This window comes from Amphibalanus amphitrite, unplaced genomic scaffold, assembly GCF_019059575.1.
Source record: "Amphibalanus amphitrite isolate SeventyFive unplaced genomic scaffold, NRLGWU_Aamphi_draft 000964F_arrow, whole genome shotgun sequence".
NCBI classification, from domain to species: Eukaryota; Metazoa; Arthropoda; class Thecostraca; order Balanomorpha; family Balanidae; genus Amphibalanus; species Amphibalanus amphitrite.
The window spans coordinates 225,664-249,402 of record NW_024882458.1 but is presented as its reverse complement, the minus strand read 5'-3'; the positions used below and the strand labels follow the sequence as shown (position 1 = coordinate 249,402).

The 23,739-nt window shown below is 50.1% G+C and overlaps 2 protein-coding genes across 15 annotated transcripts; one reads left to right on the top strand and one right to left on the bottom strand.

Annotated features, from left to right (window-relative positions):
- The first annotated feature begins 3,261 nt into the window (after positions 1-3,261).
- Positions 3,262-15,149, top strand: LOC122368640 (B-cell receptor-associated protein 31-like). Of its 14 annotated transcripts, none has more exons than XM_043342786.1 (6): positions 3,262-3,460; positions 11,904-12,035; positions 12,288-12,388; positions 12,814-12,967; positions 13,211-13,316; positions 14,051-15,149. In XM_043342786.1, the coding sequence occupies exons 2-6, from the start codon at positions 11,944-11,946 to the stop codon at positions 14,279-14,281; spliced, it is 684 nt and encodes a 227-aa protein (XP_043198721.1). In that variant the 5' UTR covers positions 3,262-3,460; positions 11,904-11,943; the 3' UTR covers positions 14,282-15,149. The 14 variants fall into 14 exon arrangements, with proteins under 14 accessions (XP_043198721.1, XP_043198726.1, XP_043198722.1 ...); XM_043342791.1 differs by lacking the exon at positions 3,262-3,460 and adding an exon at positions 10,169-10,230; XM_043342787.1 differs by lacking the exon at positions 3,262-3,460 and adding an exon at positions 10,233-10,294.
- A 2,521-nt stretch (positions 15,150-17,670) lies between these two features.
- LOC122368645 lies at positions 17,671-22,477 on the bottom strand. Its single transcript, XM_043342799.1, has 4 exons — positions 21,707-22,477; positions 21,342-21,414; positions 20,572-20,662; positions 17,671-19,218 (listed from the first exon to the last, which is right to left on the bottom strand). The coding sequence occupies exons 2-4, from the start codon at positions 21,391-21,393 to the stop codon at positions 19,047-19,049; spliced, it is 315 nt and encodes a 104-aa protein (XP_043198734.1). The 5' UTR covers positions 21,394-21,414; positions 21,707-22,477; the 3' UTR covers positions 17,671-19,046.
- Between the last annotated feature and the right edge of the window lie 1,262 nt (positions 22,478-23,739).

Below are 23,739 nucleotides of genomic sequence, written 5' to 3'. Positions count from 1 at the left end.
AGGAGGCCCTACATAGATAGGAAGCCCTCTGTAGAGAGGAGGTCCCTGTAGAGATTAGAGAGGATGCCCTCTGCAGAGAGGATTATTATTATTATTATTATTATTTCATGTTCCCACTAACCACCATTCGGTGGGCATTACAGAGTGAAACACATTGACACACATAAACCATATACATACAATACAGGCAGCGCAGTGCCCTGTCATTCATAAGCATGGCATCCTCTACAGAGGATGCCCTCTGTAGAGAGGAAGCCCTCTGTGGCTGTGTTGGTATTTTTACGATGGATGCAATTACCCAAACCATTTATCAGACCGTGGTGATATTCCCATAGCCATGCTTCGCACAACTCATAATAATTTATTTGACCGGGAAATTAATATGTACCTATCCATCGATTGTTTGTTTCATCTACGGCGTAAATGAAGCAAACCACCTGGACCTAGGAAAATTTACTAACGAAACCATGTTTTACTTACAGCAAGTAAACGTGGCATCATTCACACATAAAAAATCGATAACCGTATAGTTTTAATCTTGCAGACGTCAGTCAGGTCAGAATCGTGACAAGCCTATTGGAAAATATAATGAACTGTGTCCTGCTTCGAGAAAACGAGTCAAAACTACCCAATTCTTTCTGAATTACGTCAGATTATCTGATCTGTACGCACCCAGGTGGCATTTACTGACAGGGGCACCGGAAAGGATCATCTGAGGTGAGGTGAGGTCATCAACAGTTTTTAGCCAATAAATCACGACATGATGGGGCTAAATAGTTGTTAGTGTACCAAACCGTTCGCCTGGTCATGACGCGCCGATTGGTACCCAGCGTGACCTTCCTAGGTCAGATTTTGAAGTTGACCTATCTATGTAGGTCGTTATAAACCATGTTATTTGTTATGACCTCTGGCGACCTCAATATTGACCTGACCCAAAAAAGTTGTTTACAAAAGTTGTAAGTCGTTCAACGAACTATCAAACGCCGTTGCCGTTTGTCGCTACGATTCGTGCTTTTCGAGTTCTGACGGGGGCCAAAAAGGCCCCCGCCCGATTCAGAGTCTTTCAGAGCCCGCCCGGAATACGGTTAAGCGCTTGAACGATATAGGCCCGGGCAGCGCTTGTCGAACAGCTCTGCGGATCCGAAGGTTGGGACTTTAATTGTGAAAAACCGCCCGCCCGCCGCCAAACGCAAACACCGCAAAACGCACGCCCAAAACGCAAACGCAAACTTCGCACAAAAAAAAAACAATCGCCCGCCCGCCGAAAACCGCAGAAAAAAACGCAAAAAAACGCCGCAAAAAAGCCCGTCCGCCGCAAAACGCAAACACCGCAAAAACGCAGACACCGCCGCCAAAAAAACGCCCGCATCGCCCGCCGCCAACGGCGAAACGCCGCAAAAAACGGCCGCCCGCCGCAAACCACAACAACGCAAATAACGCCCGGCTGCCGGCAACCGCAAAACGCCGCAAAAAAACCGCCGCCCGCCGCAAACCACAAAAAAACGCCGCAAAAAACGGCCGCCCGCCGCAAACCGCAAAACGCCGCAAAAAACGACCGCCCACCGCAAACCGCAAAACGCCGCAAACAAAACGGCCGCCCACCGCAAACCGCCGCTAAAACGGCCGTCCGCCGCCAAACGCAAACACCGAAAAAAACACCCGCATCGCCCGCCCGCCCGCCGCCAAACACAAAAACCGCAAAAAAACGCAAACACCGCCGCAAAAAACGCCCGCAACGCACGCACGCCCGCCGCTAACCGCAAATAAGCGCTTGAACGATATATGATAATACATCAAGTGTTACTCTGACCGTTATCCAGTATCCACCCATTCCTCGCAGATCCTCCCCCTCTGCTGCGGTCCGGCCGCCGCCGCCGCCGCCGCCCGAGTTTTTTTTTTTCCAGTTATACCATGCCACTCGGAGACTCGTGATATGCGTATGTTTCTTACCGCGACAGCGGTAAGAATAAAGAAACATACCACTGCGCTGGCCATATGAAAGCTGAACAAAAGTCTGCATTATGTTGTATATGTAATTATGTAGGCATGAGACCCTCTGTAGAAAGGAGGCCCCTTTAGGGAGGAGGCCCTCTGCAGAAAGGAGGACCCCGGGATTCCTCCGCCCCTCCCTTGGCCAAATCCTAGCTACGTGCCTGCCTCTAATCAAACTGAAACTCGCACACAATGTAGGTCCTCACATGCCCAATCCACAGACCGAGTCATTCGGTGGCACTCCCAGCCGTTTGATCTACAGAGGTCAGCAAGGGTCACGTGACCCAAATTTGCACAGCAGATTGTTGCCCACCCAGTAGAGCGAGCGCTAAAAATGGCACCAATCGACTTGCCAGCATCTAATCTTACTTACCCAATACCCATTTGACCGCTCCAGGTCAGGCGATGACCTAAGGTCATTTGTGGGCTATGTCGAAAATACTCTTGCACAGCAGTTCTCGAGTAGAGGGATTACCCGAACTCCAAATCAAAGCACATAATCTTAAATCTACGGCCCATAGGCCGTAGTAACTTTCCTTATAAATCGCTTCTCGATATGTGACACCGTTTGACCTCGGCAGGGCAAAATGTCCAAATAAACGACACTCCAAACGTCGCAGCCCGGATTCAGCCCAGATTCGGGACACCTCCGATCAAGCTGAAACACGCACACAATGTTTTCCACCCTCTTGCGACGCGTGCTCGGCTTCACCTTCGGAATCGGACTCAGCTCCTGGATAATACCGCGGAGTGGAGTGATCTTGGTGACCTCCGAAGCTGGTTGTTGTGTTTCTGAGCGCCTTGCGTCACTTTCTTCAATTGCGGATGTGGACCCAGCCACATCCTGTAACAAATTAAAATGTTCGCCGTGGAATCTTCTTGATAAAAAGAGTTCAGTTCGGCACCTCACTGTATTTCTTGACTCGAGACAGACAAGAGATAGAGAGATAGAGACAGTCCAGGAGAGTGACCGAGAGCAAGGGAGACTGAGTCACATAGCGAGTGACCGAGCGCGAATCGTCGGTGGGCTGCCGAGACTCGGCAGAGACTGCCCAAGACTAAGACCGACCAAGACTGAGACCGAGACTGAGATTGTTTGTTTTCTTGGTTATTTAACGACGCATCAGTCAGACTTGACTATTAGCGTCGAGCCGACCCTGAGACTGACCACCCGGCGGCGGCCGGCGCAGTCGACGACTCTGAGTAGAGGTCGCCTCGGTCGTCGGTCGTACAAGCTCTGACATATGGCCTACAGCGGCTGACAATGTTACACATCCTCGAGCGGGTGATCCTCTGCGCGGCGCGCTCTGCCTTCACTGGCTGCGGTTGCAGTAGGAGCTGCAGCCTCGAGCTCTGCAGCCACGAAGTCGTCTTCCGTGACTACGGTCTCGTCCAACGGCCAGATTCCTGCCACGCGGAACCCGATCAGCTCTCGCGATCTAACGGCCTTCTCCGGGGCGGCCACCTTGTAAGTACGCTTTGCCGACGAGCTCGCCGATCTCGTACATGGTTACCTTTCGCCCCGGGTAGCTGGTCATGTACTCTTCTACTGCCAGCGTGTAGGCGGCCTTGAAGGACTTGAAAAATGTCCTGTCCAGAGGCTGCATCTTGTGGGTGCAGTGAGGAGGGAAGGTGATCATGTCTATCCCGTGCTCCTTGGCAAAGCAGATAGCTTCCATGGTCTTGTGACTGTGGTGTCCGTCGAGGAGAAGCAGTTGTGGGTTTGTCTTGCTGCTGTGTTTTTTTAGAATGTATTTGCCGCAAACGGCGCATGACCCCTGAAAACCCTTACACAAATGTCTTCCTCGTTTCCCACGTGCCCCCATCAGCTTCATAGGCGCCCTCTTTGGCATATAAGCGCCCTATGTATAGTCATCAGAGACATCCCTATATGTCCCACAGTCGCCCCGTTGTCGCATACAATGTGCGCTTATCATAGGCGTCTCTCTTTTATGGACACTTGAAGGCGCCTCTCTTTGCCATGCCGGAGCCCCTGCAGGGGCTCTTATGAATGTTTCTTATGAATGCACCCCCATGACATTGATCAATTACATTTGCAGACCTCTATTGCATGTGGACGCCCATATACTAAAGAATAGTGTTTTAACTATTGACAACAAACCTTCGGTTACGTAGGCCTCAGAGGCACCCCTCTTTCGCATTGAGGCCCCTATGGGCTTCATGGGCGCTCCTCTATTGCATGTAGGTGCCCTACTGTCTCAGAACCGCTCCCCTTTGGCATGCAGACGCCCATCTTTCGACGGAGGAGCCGCTGTGGTTCTTAGAGACGGCATGTTGCTCCCAGACGCAGATGGGGCTCTCGGAGTCGACAGTGTGGGACCTTCAGTCGCTGATGGGTGCCCGCCAGATGTGGACCCTCGGAGACGCCGGTATGGGGTCCTCAGAGATGCCGGTATGTGGCCCTTAGAGACACCGGTGTGGAACCCTCAGATACTTCAGTGTGAAGCCCTTACAATTGCTGGTGTGGAGCTATGAATGCGCTGGCTTAAATCCCTCAGAGGCCGGTACATGGACATTAGAGCTCAGTGAGAGCTTGTGTGGTGCCTTCAGTGGCCTTGTGGAGCCGTTAGACATCAACATGGTGCTCTCAGGAGCCGGTGAGTCCTCAGAGTCACCGGTGTGGGGCCTTCAGAGCTCCGAGATACTGGTGTGGGGCCCTCAAAGGTGTCGGTGTGGGTCCTTTACATCCTTTGTACATCCTTTGTAGATGTACCTATAGAGCCTTGAGATGCACAGGTGTGGTGGCCCACAGAGGCGCCGGTGTGGGGTCCCCAGAGCCACCGATATAGGGCCCTAAGAGACACTAGTATGACCCTCAAAGGCGCAGCTGTGTGGCGCTCATAAACACTGGTGTGGAGCCATCACAGGCGGGTGGAGCCGTTAGAGGCCGGAAAGGGCCCTTAGATGCCTACAAGGAGCCTTCAGAAGCCGGTGTGGCACCCTTATGGGGATAAGCGTGTCTACTTAGGAGCCCTTGAGGTGCTCTCATGAGCTCTGTGGGGCCCTACCGAGCCGAAATATGGCCACGGCCAGTTGCCGCCGCATGGCTCTTCGGACTATCATTCTCAGGGGCCTCATCTGCCTAGTTTGAATAGAAGGGCCTCTCAGACAATCAGTCTCATGGGCCTCCTCTGGCTAGTAGAAATAGAAGGGCCTGTTAGACCATTAATCCTAGGGACCTCTTCTGGTTAGTATAAATAGAATAGCCTCTCAGACCATTAATCTCAGGGGGCTCCTGTGGACAGTATAAATAAAAGGGCCTCTCAGACCATCAGTCTCGGGGGCCTCCCTAGAAAAGTGTAAATGTGGATAGAGGGCCCCCTCAGATTCATTAGGAGTGGACCTCTCTGACTATCAGTCTCAGGGGCCTCTTGTGGCCAGTATGAATATAAGAGCCTCTCAGACCATCGGTCTCAGGGGCCTCTTCTGACTTGTTTGGATAGAGGGCCCTCCCAGACCACCGGTTTCAGGGGCCTCCAGTGGCCAGTTATATGAACAGAAGGCAGCCATCAGCCTCGGGGGCCTCTTCTGACTGGTGTGAATATGAGGGCCTCTCATACCATCAGTCTCAGGGGCCTCCTCTGCCTAGTGAGAATATAAGGGCTTCCCAGGCCATCAGTCTCAGGGGACTCTTCTGACTGGTGCCGGATTGAGGGACCTCCCAGACCGAAAGTTTTGGGGGTCTCCTGTGGCCAGTATGAATAGAAGGGCCTCTCAGTCCATCAGTCTCATGGGCCTCGCCTGCCTGGTGTGATTATAAGGGCCTCTCAGGTCATCGGTCTCAGGGGCCTCCTCTGACTACAGTGTAGATGGATAGGCCTCCCAGACCATCAGTCTCAGGGGCCTCTTCTGACTATTGAGGATAGAGGGGCCTCCTCTGACTAGTGAGGGTAGGGGGCCTCGGCTAGACCGCCAGTGTCAGGGGCCTTTTCTGACTAGTGTGGATGGAGGGGCCTCCCAGACCGCCAGTTTCAGGGGCCTCCCCAGACCAGTGTGGATATTGGGGCCTCCTCAGATCCACTAGGGCCTCTCAGGCCATCAGTCTCAGGGGCTTCGACTGACAAGTATGAACAGAGGGCCTCCTTGGATCCATCACGGCCCCTTGGAGTCCGTGCGTGGGGATTCGTGGAACTTATTTTTACCGAGTTTGTTTATTCTGGAAGGTGACGACGTCCTCTCAAATCGAGACGAGGGGCCTCGAGTAAAAAGTGGGTGGGCCAAAACACATGGTTGGCCCCCCCACCTCGAAAAGTGGGTGGGCACTTGCCCACCTGGCCCCCCCTGTTCCTACGCCTATGCGGATGACCTTTCTAGAGGCTATCAGCAAAAATGACACCTAGGTCATCACGGGTGGTCCAAATCACTGTGATTCTGAAATATTTTGACTGTTCCTATGCGTACACACGGATCTAGAGACATTTTCATTTTTCTCCATTGACTTGTAATGGAAAGGTCACGCCACTGAGCTGACCTTAGATCACGGATATAAAAAATCCGAGATATACAAATTGTAGACCTGCCCATAACAGCATGCAATCCACCAAGTTTAAAAGCATTCTGACAAACACTGCAGGCTGGACATGATTGCAAACTTTTTTAGGCTTGATCAGTTAACTTGACCTGGTGACCTGACCTGACATGACCTGGGGTAAGAAATTTCACACATTGTCCAAAATTGATGTACCAAAAGCTACTCCAAGCGGCGCGGCTCTACGCGCCGCGGTTTTTTATTCACACGCAAAAATCGCGACAGGGTGGTAACATATGCCCCCCCCCCCCCACTGGGGCGAAGGTTAAAAACCGCTGCTGGATATGTGACCCCGTTTGACCTCGGCAGGGCAAAATGTACAAATAAACGACACTCCATATGTTGCAGCCCGGATTCAGCCCAGATTCGGGACACCTCCGATCAAGCTGAAACTCGCACACAATGTAGGTCCTGAGATGCCCAGCCCAATCCACAGTCCGAGTCATTCGGTGGCACTCCCAGCCGTTTGACTTACAGAGGTCAGCAAAGGTCACGTGATCCAAATTCGCACAGCAGATTGTGGCCCACCCAGTAGAGCTAAAGTGACCATCCCACCTTAACATTAGTTTTGAATTGAGATAGCCAAATTGGTGTCCATAGCCTGGAAAGACCGGTTTGGGCACTCTCCACATCGAAAAATGCGGGGGGGGGCGGGTGCGGCCCCACCATAGGATTTTTTTCGCGATAGCTCCGAACACGCTGGCGATAAAGAGCTGAAACTTGGCATACCTGACCTTTGATCCAAGCCGGATCTTTTGACACCAACCGCATTTTTGGGTCAGGTCAGGTCACTGACCTATTACGTCATAAGTGAACTTCTGCACGGTCTTCAGATGTCGCAACTTCGCAACGCCCTCACTGCCAGAGGAGATGTCACAGGGAAATGAAACTTGCAGGTTCTAGTATCCATTATGAGTCCCACAACTTGTATATCTCGGATTTTTCCTAAAGGTCATATGAGGTCAGGTCATTTTCGTGACCTCACCATTATAAGTCAATGGGGAAAAATGAAAACTGCTATTCTGGCGCCGGGAACGATCTCCAACTATCTCAAGCACACAGAATCGTGATTTGATGCACTCTTTGTAAGGTTAGATGCGTCACTTTTGCAATGTTGACCTTGCGTGACGTCATTTATGACGTCATCAAGATCATATTAGTTTTTCGTCAATAACTCTTGATCAAATTGAGCTAGCGAGTCGGTAAAGCCACCAATGGACTCAGGAAGGCCTGCCGAATCGAATGATATGCAACATGACCTCTTTCGACCAGCTTCGTGACCTGGGGGTGCTGACCTGACCTTGACCTGAGGTCAACACCCCAAGTTGACCTGACCCGGGCAAAAAGTAGGGTAAGGTGCCTAATTAGCGACCCCCTTAATTTGAACCGTCATTGCTCACGCTCTGTGGGTGCCACTGTGTTACTGGCTTGATTTTCGGAGAGATCGTTCATTTTTCTATTAAAATATAGGTAGTCATTTTCTGCCCCAATATTCACTAACTTATTTGTAGTGAGCATTTTGGCAAACCATTGCAAAAAACGCTAATAGGGAACTCTTCCCGATTAGCGACCGGGGAGGGTCGCTAATAAGTCTATGGGTTTCCCCATATTAAAAATGGCAAAAAATGCGACGCCTGAAAAGATGAAATATGATCTCAAAAAGGTAACCTATACGCAAAGCACTCAATTACTCGAACAGGAACGTTTATCGAACACATTTACGTAAGTAAAAACTGATCACGTGATGCACCAAAGGCGAAAAGAAGGCGGAAACCCAAATTTTGCGGGCTATCTTGTTTGATATTCGAGGTCCGCGCTGAATTCGGCACCCCTGCAGTCGGTGACGATATTTGGCATCCCCTGCCACACATTGCAAGCATCAGCAACACCTCATTTTCATTTCCCTCTTTTCCCCTTTCTTTCCCTTCTTGAGCTATTTGCGACCATGTCAGGCGCAAATAGGAAATATGAGTTGCGACACATTTTTAACCGCCATGCTGTGCAGTGTGCACCGTTGAGCGATTCACTATGGGAAAACGGCAATCAATTAAAAAAGGAATGTCGATTCAGAATAAAAAAGGTGCATCATCCTAATGTGCATCGCTTTTCATTAGAGAGGGCCTAAACACACACGTTTTGGATAAGAAACTCGTCATTTTTATTTAAACTTATCTGAAACGTCCCAGCAGAAACATCGACGAGCGGAAAATAATTTAATTTGATAACCAAAGTATGGCTGACCTTTGGCGATGGTTTTACCCCGTTTTCTCCTGCCAGTTTTTCTGTAGGGAGGTAGGTCGCAAATCGGAAAGGGTCGCTAATTAGGCACCTTACCCTATATCACTCGACGCGCCTGAGCGAGGCAAACACGATGCTGCCAAAATCGGCGCTCTGCGGCCGTTTTTTGCGAAGTTATTCACCAAAAACTGAACCGTACCTTGGGGCACTTGACCTGATCTCAGAGGTCACCGGTTGACCTAGGACCTTAAAATCGGGTACCAATCTCTGCGTCTCGTAACGGCGCACACGCTCGTTTTTTCCGCGACGCGCTAGATCCACCAGGGGCGAAACGGCGAGGGGGGGTCGTACCCGCCCCCCCCCCCCTCGGCCGGCGCGTATGTAGAAAACCAATAGGTCCGGCGAGGGTTAAAGGGACCCTCCCACCTTCAAAAAAGTTAATGAATTGGCATGAAAGTGATGTCGCTCGGTTCAGAAAGAGCAAAAACGAATAACTACCAAATTTCATCGAAAAATATTCACCGGTTTTAAAGATATTAGACTTTTACTTTTGTTTACTTTTTGGGATCTCCGCTGTTCCTAGCGACTTTATTTGAAAGTGCGGCATTTGTTGCGCGCAAAGCAGCATATACCACCGCGTGCTACAAAACGTTTTAGTCAAACATTTAACGGACGTTCGAAAGCCTGATGACGTCATCAGATTCCCGTAATGGTTAAGAGATAGGGACCACGCTGGTCCCACCCTGCAAGTAAAGGGAAGAAATTTCTTGAACACCATAAAGCTGCGGGGGTTGCGACCAGGATAAATGGTGGTTTCTGAGCCTGGCCGCAAACTTGGCTATCTCAACTCAAAACTAATGTTAAGGTGGGAGGGTCCCTTTAATTCGGAGATATGGAATTTCAAACTTGCAGTTTTCGGATTCCAAGGGGCTAATGCATTGGAATGCCCCCTTAGAATTTGTGACATCAGCGGAGCCGGAGATCTAACGATTTTTAAATCTTTTACTAAAACGTTTTGTAGCACGCGGTGGTATATGCTGCTTTGCGCACAACAAATGCCGTACTTTCAAATAAAGTCGCTAGGAACAGTAGAGATCCCAAAAAGTAAACAAAAGTAAAAGTCTAATATCTTGAAAACCGATGAATATTTTTCGATGAAATTTAGTATATATTCGTTATCGCTCTTTCTGAAACCGAGCGACATCACTTTCATGCCAATTCATTAACTTTTTTGAAGGTAGGAGGGTCCCTTTAAAAGTTATTGCTCTCTGTAAGTTTGCCGGCACGTGGCACGCGCCATGTGACACCGGATGACCTGTGACATGCACCATCACCTGCCTCAAGGCATTACCCGTCGAACAGTACCACCAGCATCTCGATTCGATCATCCGTTTAGACGCAAATCTAATTGTATTGGCTCGATGACCTTCCAGAGCACGGTTTTTGGCAACGTAAGATGGCGCCTTGTCGGCTTCACCTGAATGGAGGTGGTTGCGTTGCTATACGTCCGTGGAGGTGTGAGCCGGGTGTGAGCAAGGCCGTATAAGAGGGTGTGAGAGGGAAAGTGAGAGTGTGTGAAAGAGGAGTCTGCTCTTTTTCACTGTTTTGGGTTCATTGCTTATTTGTTTTATATTAATATATTGTTAGGGGGATTTTAGTTTGTTGCAAAATGCGGTAAATGTCAAGATAAAGTCCTAAAAAGATTTCAAGGATAATTTTTCACAATGCTACATTATTTAACACATTTGACATCCTGAATCCAAAAATGATGCTTAAATGTCTCGCAAATCAAAGGAAATGGCATAATCAAACCTGACCTAACCTTACCTCAACCTACTTCAGTCCAGGAAACTATGGTAAAATCTGCTATTTTAGCAGTCTGCTATTTTTAACAGAAATCTGCTAAAAATGGGTACGCATGTGACATCATCGTACCATACCCAAATCTGCTATATTTGGGTACGGCCCCATACAAAAGCAGATCTGCACCCTAATTGAGGCAAATGCGCATCAAATGCCTGGCAGATTCATGATTAGAATAGTGCTGAGAATGTCCTCTGATATTTTTGTTCAGATCCGACTGTTTTCAAATAATGAATTTGAAAATAGTCGGATCTGAACAAAAATAGCAGAGATCACTCTCAGCACTATTCTCATCATGAATCTGCCAGGCATTTGATGCGCATTTGCTTCAATTAGGGTGTAGATCTGCTTTTGTATGGGGCCGTACCCAAATCTGCTACCTATATTTGGGTACGATGACGTCACATGCGTACCCATTTTTGGCAGATTTCTGTCAAAAATAGCAGACTGCTAAAAATAGCAGATTTTGCCATAGTTTCCCCGACTGACTTACCTACAACCTACAAACCTACAACCTACAAACCTAACAACCTAAAACCTACAAACCTACAGCCTAAAATTTCCACTGTTTCATATTTGTATCACAATCACCATCACGACAACTAAGCCTTCTCTCCCGAAATATATATTGAATACCTTTTGAGTATTGAGTATCACCACAATTATAGATTGGACCTTATCTTGACAAATACCCATAATGCTTCCTATCATTAGGCCCTAATCATAACTTCATTTCATTCAGTTAGGTATTCACACTCACAGATTGTTCCACAAAAGTATTCTAAAATAAAGCAAAGCCATCACTCATGACTCATCACATCAGTCGTGTATGCTGTTAAAAAGATTATTTTCTATATTTTGATATAAGAAGAACAATATTCTATATAAAACATTGTTTGATGCAGAAGCTTAGTATGCGTTGACCACTCATATTGTGTATAGAACAAACCCATTGGCTGTAAGCAGCATGCTGATTGGCTGATGATGCTGTGGCTGCGTTCCTTTAAGGGCCCACATTGCTCTGCAAGACACTCTTTTCAGAACAAGAAATGGAATATATTCATCTAGGGTGATCTTCGGTCTGTAAAAGCTTATGATTTGTGCTAGTCTCAGCTCAAGCTACAAAAGTGCTATTCCAGCTCAAAACCCCATGGTAAAAGTGAACTATTTCCTAAGGTATGGCATGTCAAACAAACTGGCCCAGGACCATGATCTCTGATTCCAGATTTTCACCTAACTATTCCACTGATCTTTTTCACAGGAAACATTCATCACATACGTGAAAGAACATCAACATCAACATGAGTATTCAGTGGACGCTGATTGCTGGGTTTTTGTACACAGAAATAGTTGTGGTACTTTTGCTGCTTCTTCCCTTCATTTCTGCAAAGAGGTAGGTAGCGTGTTCGGCATGTGATGATCTGAGGCTCACACAAAAGGGAGTAGCCATACTATTTTTTTTTTTTTACTTCTTCAGCTTAACATTTGTAAAGATAAAGGTGTTCAGATGCATTGAAATTTTGGTTTATTGTGTTGGTATCCAACTCAAGTAAGGCTTATACATTATTTACTAAATGCCTGCTTCTCTCTTATGCAAATCAATTTTTCAAATGTTCTTTGTTTTAAAGATATTATCTTTTTTCAGATGGAATTCAATCATCAAGTCTCGCTTTCTCCAGGCCATTGAAGGACAGTCCTTCTTCTACTTCTGTGTGTTCATGGTGATTTTAGGGCTCTGCTTTCTAGGTAAGCTCAGTGTGTGGAAGAGGCCAGTTTGGATTCTTGGGTTCATTTTCGTCTGTAAGGGCCTAAGGGGTAGTATTATTTGATTCTTCAGATAATGAAATTGCAGAGGAAGAACGTTTCATGTTAGGTAATTGTCTGGTGAAGAAAATGTAATTGCTTTATGAAAAATAGCAACAAAGTTAGTGGGGCGACTAGGCAAGAACTATTTCCAAAGCTTTGATCTTATCTCCAATGTTTTGACAGCAGTTCAAATGTTTGACTAGCAATGCAGTATACTATAATTATTAACATTGATCATATATAACGTATAATCATTAACTATATCATAAACATTGTTGTCTGCCATTTGAGTCTTGTCCCTCATGGCTTCGGGAATCGGGAGTCGTTTTCCGGTGATCTCGTGACGCCGATTATGCCTCCGACAGACGCCATTCGTGAGATGGCCAAGTACGGCTACACGGAGGACGCCGAGGGACACGTGTCCCGTGACCACCTGGACGCCGAGCTGCAGAAACACATGAAACTCTTCCGCGCACAGCGCAACTTCTTCATCTCGGGATTCGCCCTCTTCCTGTTCCTGTAAGTGCAGCGAGTACCAGCGCACCATTCAACCTACTGATGTCACTCCTGTGTAATTTGTATATCTGCGATTGGGATGATTGCCATGGAAGGCAAGCTATTGGTTGAATGATTTCACAAAAGTGCGTTCGGTGTGTCATGACGTTTAGCTGACCCTTGACTGTGTCGTGTGCCGGTCTCGGGGGGCCGTGCTATGTGCGCTCGGCGGTGCTCCGCTCACCCACTCGCCGCCGGCGTTTCCAGGGTGCTGCGTCGGCTGGTCACGCTCATCTCCAAACAGGCGTCACTGGAGGCGAGCAACGAGGCGGCCATGAGGCAGGCCGTCAGCGCGTCCAACGCCGCCCAGAAGGTAGGCGGCCGCTAAACGGCGTATGACAGGTACCCATAGACTGAGCCGGTGCAGAGGTCAAGGCGGCCCACCTGCGGTCCATGCGCTTGCCTCTGTTGGGGATCGTAGGTGGTGTGGTGGTGTTCTGTCAATGTGTCCAAAATTGTAATGTTGCGGGGAAATCCTACCATAATGAAAAGTATAATGACATCTTAAAAATATAAATAAAAACATCCTCACGGCAGTCACGACTTATAATAACAACATCGAACCCAAACGTCTAGGAGCAAGAGAAACACAAACCTCACAAACTCTCACAATACGCCAAGACAACCATTCAAATAACCAAAATGTTCAAATATATGACCCGACTTAAAAACCTCATGTAACATCCCGAGTATCAGAATGCCTTCAAAGTTTTATCAGTATTTAATATTTCTGCTTTATTTTCTCGTGACATATATAAAAAGTGGCATATATAAAAAGGGGTCGAAGTCAAGTTTTATGAAAATAACGGCATCCTTTCCGGCCTTTTTTCTACATCCTCCCCCTAACGTAAAATGAATTTAGCCAAACTGTGTTCTGTATTTCACTGTCGTATAATGGTGGCAATGTGAGACACGCCTGAAGTTGACAGTCTGATGTGCCGGCTAAGTCTCAACACTGACAGGTTTGATGACTGATGGTTAGGTAGTGAGTTTTGGAACGGCTGTAGGTTCACCGCTGACACGCGTCTCCCGCTGTCTGTTCTGCAGCTGATGGAGGGCAAGAACCTGTCCTCGGCAGACGGCGACAAGGCCGTGACCGAGCTGAAGAAGCTGCTGTCGGCGGCCGAGAAGGAGCGCGACTCGGCGCTGAAGAAGGCGGAGGCCCTGCAGAGCCAGTCCGAGAGCACCAGCCGCGAGTACGACCGGCTGATGGCCGAGCACGAGAAGCTGCAGAAGCGCGCCGGCGAGGCGGGCGGCGCCACCAAAAAGGACGACTAGACGGGACGAGGAGCAGACGAGGTGGGCCGGACGGGACTGTGCCGGTGGTGGAGGGGCCGCCAGCTCACCGGGTGGTGGGCAGACGTGACGGAGAGCGGTGGACGCGGGCCGGTCCTTCCAGCGGCGCGGTGACTAGTTACGTCATATACGTGCTGATAAGCTGGAACCGGCGAGTCTGCTGCAGCATCAGACCGCAGTAAGGCGCCCCTGGTTCGATGTGCTAACTGGTCCGATGTACCGCGCGTGCTGGGGCATTTAGCGAGCAACCCAAAAAGTAGGTGTGATTCAAATGTTTCCGTTTCAGAAATAGCCATAATTGCAGGAGTTTGACCTACCGCGTCATCGAAATCGTCGGGATACAGTTATAGCAGTCCGTGCCTTCGGTTTGTTGGTTGTTAAACATAATAGAGTATATCGCTATTTCCCCATCTGCAGATTTGATCCCCCGTAGGCAGCTAGTCGCGACTTATGGATCGTGATGTCCAGACAGATTCCCCTTATCAACCTGTTATGATTAGTCAAGCCTATGCCAGTGTGCCACAGCAAGACCAAGATTGTCTCGTCCTTTTCATGGACAGCACAGTTACCTATATCCACTAGCTTGTGTTCGTTTACGATCCTCTGGTCGTTCTGGCCGACTTAATTTCCGACCCTGGGCTACTGACTGGCCCTCTAAGCGCATTGATGAGTCGGTCGACATACCACAGATAGCCGGCTTCCTCGCTCTGATAGCGCTGCGCCAGGCCTGGCCGTGTGCTGTGAATAAGCTGGTGTGTGCTGCCGCAATGGGTGGGGTGTTATTGAATCAGCGGGCATTTAACTAACCGGCTGCGAGTGGGAAGGAAATAAATATAACGTCATAATGCCAGTTTGCCTTTTCTCAGAAACGTGAAGTAAATCACTGACAACACGACGCCAGTGGGACAGCGTTGTGGTCGGGCCTCCCAACATTCAGGGCCGGGCGACCGGCTGCAAAGCTCCTCTCCCGGCACTGCTCCGCCGGTTATCTATAGATGGACGCTCCGTGCTGAATCAGAGACCAAAGTCTGCACCGCACCGCTGCCAATGTCCAGCTGCTGTGTTAGCAACTAACCCCCCCCCCCCTCCCTCACACGTCGCGGCCAAACTGCTGTTTTATCAACTAATCCCACTCTGCCTCGCGGCCCAGGGGTCGAGAAGTTAGCCTGCCCTCAGCCGGAAGTAGTTAGTTCCGGGATGAGATCGCTGGTGCCGAGTTGGCTGACTGTGGTCGGGGTGTGTTCACTGGTGGGTGGAATCTGAAAACAGGGCGTCGGAGGGCATTTCTGGTCACATGATTATTTATACATTCTCCACCTCTTGGTGCGTTTTACAGGTAGACTGTCACGTTAGGTCAAGCGAATTTCAAGATCCTTGACCAAATCGCCCCAGGCGCTCTGTTTTCCCACCATTCCACCCACTGGTGCAGTGGTGAGCTGACACACTGGGTCGCGTAGGGATGGGTTGACGCAGTGGGACGGCGGCGTGGCGGTCGTTAGGAGGTCTGACTCAGCGGACCATTCCGTCGCTACGTGTCACCACCCTGCCAAACTGGACTGGAATCTAAACAAAGCTGACGACACACACAGTCTACCACGTCCGGCCCCAGCGATTTGTCGTGAGTTTCCAGCTGATCACACAGATCGCTGGCTTTGCCTCCGATCACCTCTGGTGCTGCGGACCGAGAGCGTAGGTAATTATGATCGCTCTGGTGCCGTCCGCAATATCGAGCACTGAGATTGATCCCGTATTGCCTGTTCCGGGTGACTGGGTGACGGGCGGGCCGCATCGATCTCCGAGATCGGGGCGGGGCTCGCGGACCCGTGATTGGGACACCGATGTGCAAGCACTCGCCATCTACAGATAAGCTGTAGACAGGCAAGTGTAGCACTCGCCTGTCCTAGGCATGTCTGTAGGACGCAGGGGCGTAGCCAGGATTTCCTCGAACCAAGAGGCCCAAGGTAACCCCCCTCAAAATACAAAAAGTCATCGGATTTCATCCACTATTTTTCGCAGGGGGCCCAAATAAATACAAATAATTATTAAAAATAAAAAGTTAGAACTGAGAGGACAAGCAGTCCATGGGCCCCTGCTAGATAGGCCCACGAATAGCTGCTTCATAGAGTCGCTCAGCCGGTTCCGAAGGCGGACTGAGGGCCCCGTAGCCGTAGGTCGGATGAGGGTCCTTCAGACCGTCAAAGGACCCTACAGCCCACACGAGAGCCTCGTAAGCCGTCTGAGGGTCATGTAAGCCGTCTATAGGTATAAGGGCCACTCAGACCGACAAAAGGGCCCCTGGCACTTTCAGAGGGCCCTGTCGGACCGACGGAGGGCCCTCGCAGACAAAGGGCCCGTTCAGGTTATTTGAGGGCCTCCTCAAACTGATAGGGGCCCCTCAGCCCGACAGAGATCCCTCGAACCGACATAGGATCAGACCAACAGTCGGAAACCAACAGATCAACAGAGGGCTCCTCAGGTGAACAGAGGGCTCTCTCAGGTCGATCGAAGGACCCACAGACCGGCACGGGCCCCTCAGAACAGCGGAGGGCCTCTCCCAGGTCGGGAGAGGGACTCTGAGACTGGCAGGGGCCCCTCATGTTGACGGAGGACCTTCTCAGGTGGGGAAAAGGCCCCTCCAGTTGATATAGGCCCCTCGGACGAACAAAGGGTCCCTCAGGCCAATCGAGGGCCCTCAGACCGACAGAAGGCCCTCTCGGTCCAAAAAGGGCCTCTCACACAAATAGCGGTTCCTTTACACTAACAGAGGACCCTTCGGATGTTAGTCAGGGAGCCCCATCATGAGCTCGCTTCAGATGGCAACTCCACTCGTTCAGAGGGCCCCTCGGTAGGTAAGAGGGGCCCCCTCAAGTGATCAGGGGGCCCTTTCACACTTTCAGAGGGCCCTCTCGTGTACCCAGAGGGTCTTTCTTTAGTTTAGAGGGCCCCCGTCAAGCTAGCAGGGGTCCTTCACTAGCTTGGACCTTAACCGAACTATAAGAAATAAATATTTAATAAAAACAAAAAGAGGCCCACCAAAAATAAAGTGGGTGAAGTCCGCCCTAAAAATTGGATAAGAAATGGGCACGTAGGTAAAGTCCCCATACATGTGGGGTGGGTTCCCCGATTTGAAACGGCCCACCCGGAATTTTTGAATCTTCAAAGGGCCCTGCCATCAGCTTTGGGGGCGGGCCCATTGAAGGCCCAAGAGGGGTCCCTAGGGACCATAGGTACCCCCTTCGCTACGCCACCGGTAGGACGTAGACATGTGTGTGGTGCGACTCTGGTTCCATCTGTACAAAACTCCAATCACAGGATTGTCTATCTAACCGAACTGCTATTTTTCTTGTATTCCAGTGAAATCCTTACTTCCATTTTATTTAAATTTCACACGCATTTTAACATTCGCACGTAAGCACACGCTCAGCGAATTGTCACGGCTAAGTCTGACACTGAACAAGGCGTCCGAAAACCGTAGCAGCTCATTTTGAACGTTAATGGCATCATAGCAGTTTGTCCAAGCGGCATGAATGCATGTCATAGCCCTGACGACTCACCATGCGTCATCTGATGTCACCAGTTGTACACGTCACTCCACTGATGTCTGGGACCTGTTTCACGGCCGCTGCAAGCGCGCTGCCAGCACACGTGTCAAATTTGGTTTCCATGGAGGCATCAACAAACTCGTATCTCCAACATTACCACAATTTGTTACGTCAGCTCGCGAAATGTGTTGGCAGCGTGCTGCCGTGAACGAGGGCCCAGGCAATCAACAGCAATGTCATCGATATTCAGGAGTCGATCACACCACGGCCACGTCACTTACTGTGACGTCACTTAACGCTGTCCACGTCACGTACTGTGACGTCATTTCACAATGTACCCGTCGCCCTCCGCCGACCGGCGTACGGAACATATTTACCTACCGAGACCGCCCAGAGACCCTGTGCTGTGGGTATGGATCGCCAACAGACACTGTCCGGCTATGGTTGGATGGATGCGCGCGACATATACCTATGTTGAGAGCTACGCATACTGCAGCGGCAAATCCAGAGCGGTTCAGTTGGGGTCCCCGTCACAGGAACTAGAGGAAAATGTAACGGTCATATCTACCACAAACGTAGACAAAATACATCGGCAATATCGTCCCTAAAAATGCAATGTAACTAAATCCCCTACCCAATCATCGACTTATGTAAATACGGCGAGTCAAGAAACAAGTCTTGAGGAAAGAGGCGCTACTCGACAGCAGCAAACCAAGAAGGTGAAAGGAGTTCGTCTTCCGCTTTCCTACTACTTCAGAAGTAACAATCATTGTGTCGCTGCTAATGAAGATAGGAGTCCTCCAATCTGCCCCCACCAATCCCCAGGTGGCTAGCCATTGTCCGCGCCTTGGCCCATCCTCGTGCTTCCACGAGAGTCACAGGTGCATTACCACCGCGTACCGCACGATCGCCCTCCAGTTACAGTGATCAGAAGCGCACACTGTCTGCGCCGGCCCGGTACGACACTCGGCCTGCTGCAGCGCGGTGCTCAGGCCAGCAGCGGTCCCATGCTCAGTCCAGTCCCGGCCAGGCGCAGTTCTCAGGTCTGGCCCGGCGTGCAGGTCAGTAGCAGTCTCATGTTGAAGTCAGCAGCAGGTTCGGCCTCATGCTCAGGTCAGCGACCCGGCGCTGGCGCTGTGACTCGGCTCTCAGTTCCGCTGCTCAGTTCCGCTGCCGCTCAGTTCCGTCCCGCTCAGTTCGGCTGCTCAGGTGAGCGGCGGCCCGGCGCTGCCGCTCAGCTGAGTCTCCTCAGCACTGTCGTCGTTTGGTGACCGACTGGCCGGCCAGCGTGCGCCGTTCTCCAGCGGCACGTTTACGCGAGATGTGACGGTAGCCGTGCGCGCCACCTGGCGCAGCGTGCGCGACTTTTCGTCCGAGCTGGCGGGCAGACGGGGGCACGGTCAGAGGCGGACATGGGGGGGGGGGGGGGGGCACGGTCAGCGGCATACAGACATACGGCATACAGGAGATGGAGTCTAATATTATGCAACTTCTTAACTTCTTAGCGACTTAAGGTCACGGGCCATGGATCTACTGAATTGTTTATCACACTACATGCACACTTCGGAAAGCCATTTCAGCAGGTGGTGACCTTTGGTGAGTTGCGAACCGACGTCTTATTGATGAAATACTGAGCTTTGACGTCGCGAATGCAGGGGATCACTGTTTGCGAGAGGTCAACCGTCAACCTCTCCAGGTCATCAGGTCACTTGGCATAATTACCGTAGCTGACTTCGGGCTAAAATTTTCACGTCCGCGAAAAAGGACCGACTGGTGGAGGAAGCCAGTCTAAAGTGACCTTAAACCACTTGGTGATATTACATAACATGCAAAGAAAGATCGTTACCCGAATTAATAACATATGTACTACGGCATTTATGCAGCACGTGGCAACTGTGCCGTGCCACTGTGATAGCACACGATTTTCCAGCTCGTAACCTCCACCGTCCGAATGTCTCATATCATCCCATTGAACTCGCCTTCCACCTGTCGAATCAGGTGGTGAATATGTAGCCCTAATACTGGTGAATGGTGATTGAGACAGTGACTTTACGTCCCGAATACTGTCCAGCCAGAAGGCGACTATATGGCCGGAACACTGTCAGTTGAGACAGTAGTGTCTATACCAAGATTCTTACAGATAGTCTATACGGCACCGGACTGTTTTAAACGAGACAACGACTACAGCACCCTGCACCAGGCTGTATTTTCTATTGATACGATTTTTGTTCAGCCCTTGGACTGTCGAGCGTCGATATGCACGGCGCCCTACGGCGCCCCTGGTTGTCGATTGAGACGGTACGGCGCCCCTAGCTGTAAATATAAACGGCTGGCTGTCGATTGAGACGCTGGCGCGTGGACAGGTAGACAACATCCCCTCCCCCTCTCCCGGCCTCGACGTGACAGAAATACCCAGACTGTTACGTCCAGCCGTCGACTGCGTGCGGAGACGGATACGCGACAACGGCAATGGAGGAGACGATCTACTTCAGAGAAAAGTTCTTTCGCATTATACACAAAAGTGTATGACGGGACACAGCCACATTACAGTAGCAGCAAACACCAGCAAGATAATGAACAATGTCATGTCATCAGTGAGTAAAATATGAATTGGTTATACTTGCAGCTTGCTCAATGCTCATTCATGGCCAATCATGTTACGAATAATTCACTGAATATATTCAGTGAATTATTCGCAACGCCCTTGTTGCGATAGTGCTTGTGACCCACCAAATGAGGTAGATGGAGGCGACGACGAAGGCGATGAAGGCCATCCCCAGTGCAATCATGGCGAACATCCAGTAGTTGATTTCGCTGCTCTCTGTGAACCAGTGACCGGACCTGGTCAGTGCACCGCCAAATCCGCACGGAACTGCCTAACATACCTTCTGACGGTCGGGGGGGGGGGGGGGGGGTACAACACCAGGGCCTAATTAGGTATCGGACCTGACCACCACAGTTGGGATACAACGATACTATCTGTAGGTCGGGCGACACACTTCTCCAATGAATTTCTGGTAAAAAATAGCGCATTATACATCAACTACGACAGCAGGAGCCTCAAGGATGCAAGCTCCCCCCCCCCCCTCTAAACCCGCATACAGCCACACAGATACACATACCTTATCTTGTCTCGGTAGGCAAGTACTCTCATTCTACCAAGTCACGGTACTCTCCCGCTCTGCCCTGTACCGGTACTCACTCGCTCTGCCATGTACCGGTACTTTCTGCTCTACCCTTTTCTGCCCCAGGGACCATGAGCCTATTATTGTGCTCGATTCGTTCGACGCCCCCACTGTAAATTCCTCAGGTCAATAACTGAATCTCGCCCTTTTACGTCATGTGAGGCGAGAACAAGCACCGCTCCATCTATGCGCTGAGCCGAACAATTGACGCACGGCGTTTACTATTGGCACATCGATAGCCGCTTCAGCGGTGGTTATTGACGTCACAGTTCTGTATACGTGTCTCTCGCTGCGACACGGCTGGTCGACACTTACCTGGTAAGTACTGGACGTACATCTCGAGCACGGCGTTCCTGTCCAGATCCATGGCTGCCGTTTCAGCAGGTCCCTGAAATGGAAAAGGGTCAGTCGTGAGGTCAGTCCGATGGCTCATTGCTGGCAGTGTTGGTGGTCAATCTTTCATTTTAATATATAGTAGAAAAACCAATAACTATCAAATGTATTGCAGTGGGACTAACAACTACCGGACTACACGCGAGACGCGTGTCCTAAATTTCACTAGCAAAGATAAAAAGTGTGAGGAGATAAACACACAAAGTGACGAGGTCACAACTTCCCTACATCTTACAACAGAGCAGACATACCAGAGGTGCGACCCGGGCGACACATATCTAACTCACGGGCAGCGTGGACGGCGTGCGAACCGGGGACGTCGTGGCTGGGCGTGTGTATCTGTCGATCACGTATCAATCGTTTCACCACTGGCCTCTATGTCGCCGGTGTAACGTGCCGCTGCACCAGTCGCTGCACTCACCGGCGGGGCCTCACACCGCCGTGCCCGAGCGGCGGCTGAACGCGGCAGACCGTCCTCCACTCTCCGCTTTTGTCTCCCCACTGCCTCACTGGCCACCGAACGTCGCGTCGGGCCCGAACGTCACCTCGACGATTGTGAACGTCACGTCACAACGTCACCTAGACACCTGAACGTCACGTCACTCCAGCAACGCCCGACCGTCACGTCTCACCGCCGCCCCGAGCGTCTCGCCGCCGTCGCCCGCGCGCTGCTGGCACACCGCGGCAGCCCCGGAGCCTGTGGCGCGTCGGTGACGGCGGCCAGCCGTCGGCGCCCGTCGCGATCGATGACGGGGCCAGCGTGACGAGAGCGCCGGCGCCGACGGACGGCCCGCCGCTCCTGATTTGGGCCGCTCACGGCGACACGGGAACGGGCGGACGAGAGGTCACGACTAACGATAGAGCGCGCACGGTCCAGATATGTGGTGTTATGAGGTCATGCAACCAAACCTCACCTCGATAAAAGCCGCAATTTTATTGCCCATTCGCAATCGTTCAAAGGTAGAACACGCGAATCGACCTTCAGCTTTCCTACGCGACTTTTCCGCTCCAAGTGTGACCATCAACACTCCCGGCACCTAAAGCACGCTGCTGGATGTGATGGACCGAGTGTATTGTCATGTAGTTCGAGCCGAACACAGATTATCAGGGGATTCTTGAATCAAATCAACGCTGCAACTAACATGACCACATCCGGTAGGTGTGCAAAACAACTGTAAATATAAGCAGAGGCAAGACTTAGCTAGTAACAAAACAGTCACCAATAATTATGAAAAACGCATACAATGTCTCGATGTACTCAGGCGAAGGCAGTAGGAAGGATTTATTAAGCACATATAATGTGCAATGCTACGCACCATAATGCCATCATCGAGAACGAGGAAGTGTCAGACTCAGATTATCCTACATACGAAACGGACACGAACAAACATGGCACACTGCAGTTAGCTGTTTGGAAATTATGGTACTTAATCAGCCGGTTCCCCAGAATGGTTCTGTACTTTTACACACCAATGTGGATGGTTACAGCGCACATTACAAGACGATTTGCACAACACATCTAGCCCGGCATTAGCAGCTGTGTGCATGAAAAGTTCACCTTAAAAACACTATCAAGCAGCACCTGTGCATATATGCACAGGCCCGACTTGCAAGTCGGGAAAAACAGATCGGCCTTTGCACACGAGCGGCAGTGTACCAATCATAAGCAGTCTTGCATGTGTACGGTGTTATTTTAAAAAGATGCGGCTGCTGTGCCGGTCAAGCCAAATTTTGACTAGCTTGGAAAGGTTTTACTTGAAAATTGTCTTCGTTGACAGAATACCCAACATCATGTCCCAGCACCAACACTTTGTTGCGATTAAGGATAATAATAAGGGATACAGATTTTAATTGAGAATGCCTGCTAAACGTCGTTCATGCGCGAAGGACCGAGACGAGAAAAATGCTAACAACACTCAGTGTTCATATCCAGTACCTTAAATTCCTATTGTAAGTACCTTTACAACATCACTCAATGGTGCATTTGGCAACAACTGCCAAATGTTGAGGCATAATCTAGAAAGAAAATCCAGTTCCTAGGAAATGAATGAAAATGTTGGGAAGTTAATGCCCGTTCGCAGGTAACTCGATATTTTTCACTCTCCAGTCCACTGATAGACACATTCATATCGCAAGCTCTGACACATGACGACTAAATCCCCACGAACGACTCAAACACAAAAACACAAATGCCGCACAACGAAACAAGGCCGTTTTCCAATCCGATCGTGAGCTACACAATATGCACACAAAGCATCATTTTGCATGCAAATCTGCATTAAACATTCACATACACTAAGCCGTTTTGAAAATCATCATC

Excerpts from the sequence above, each read along its gene's own strand:
- LOC122368640 (XM_043342786.1), top strand. The coding sequence starts at position 11,944 with ATGAGTATTCAGTGGACGCTGATTGCTGGGTTTTTGTACACAGAAATA. Across the intron at positions 12,036-12,287 it reads CCCTTCATTTCTGCAAAGAG|ATGGAATTCAATCATCAAGT; the intron begins GTAGGTAGCGTG and ends ATCTTTTTTCAG. Across the intron at positions 12,389-12,813 it reads TTTAGGGCTCTGCTTTCTAG|ACGCCATTCGTGAGATGGCC; the intron begins GTAAGCTCAGTG and ends TGCCTCCGACAG.
- LOC122368645 (XM_043342799.1), bottom strand. The coding sequence starts at position 21,393 with ATGGATCTGGACAGGAACGCCGTGCTCGAGATGTACGTCCAGTACTTA. Across the intron at positions 20,663-21,341 it reads GTACGTCCAGTACTTACCAG|AGAGCAGCGAAATCAACTAC; the intron begins GTAAGTGTCGAC and ends ACTGGTTCACAG. Across the intron at positions 19,219-20,571 it reads GCCTCCATCTACCTCATTTG|CTCGGACGAAAAGTCGCGCA; the intron begins GTGGGTCACAAG and ends TCTGCCCGCCAG.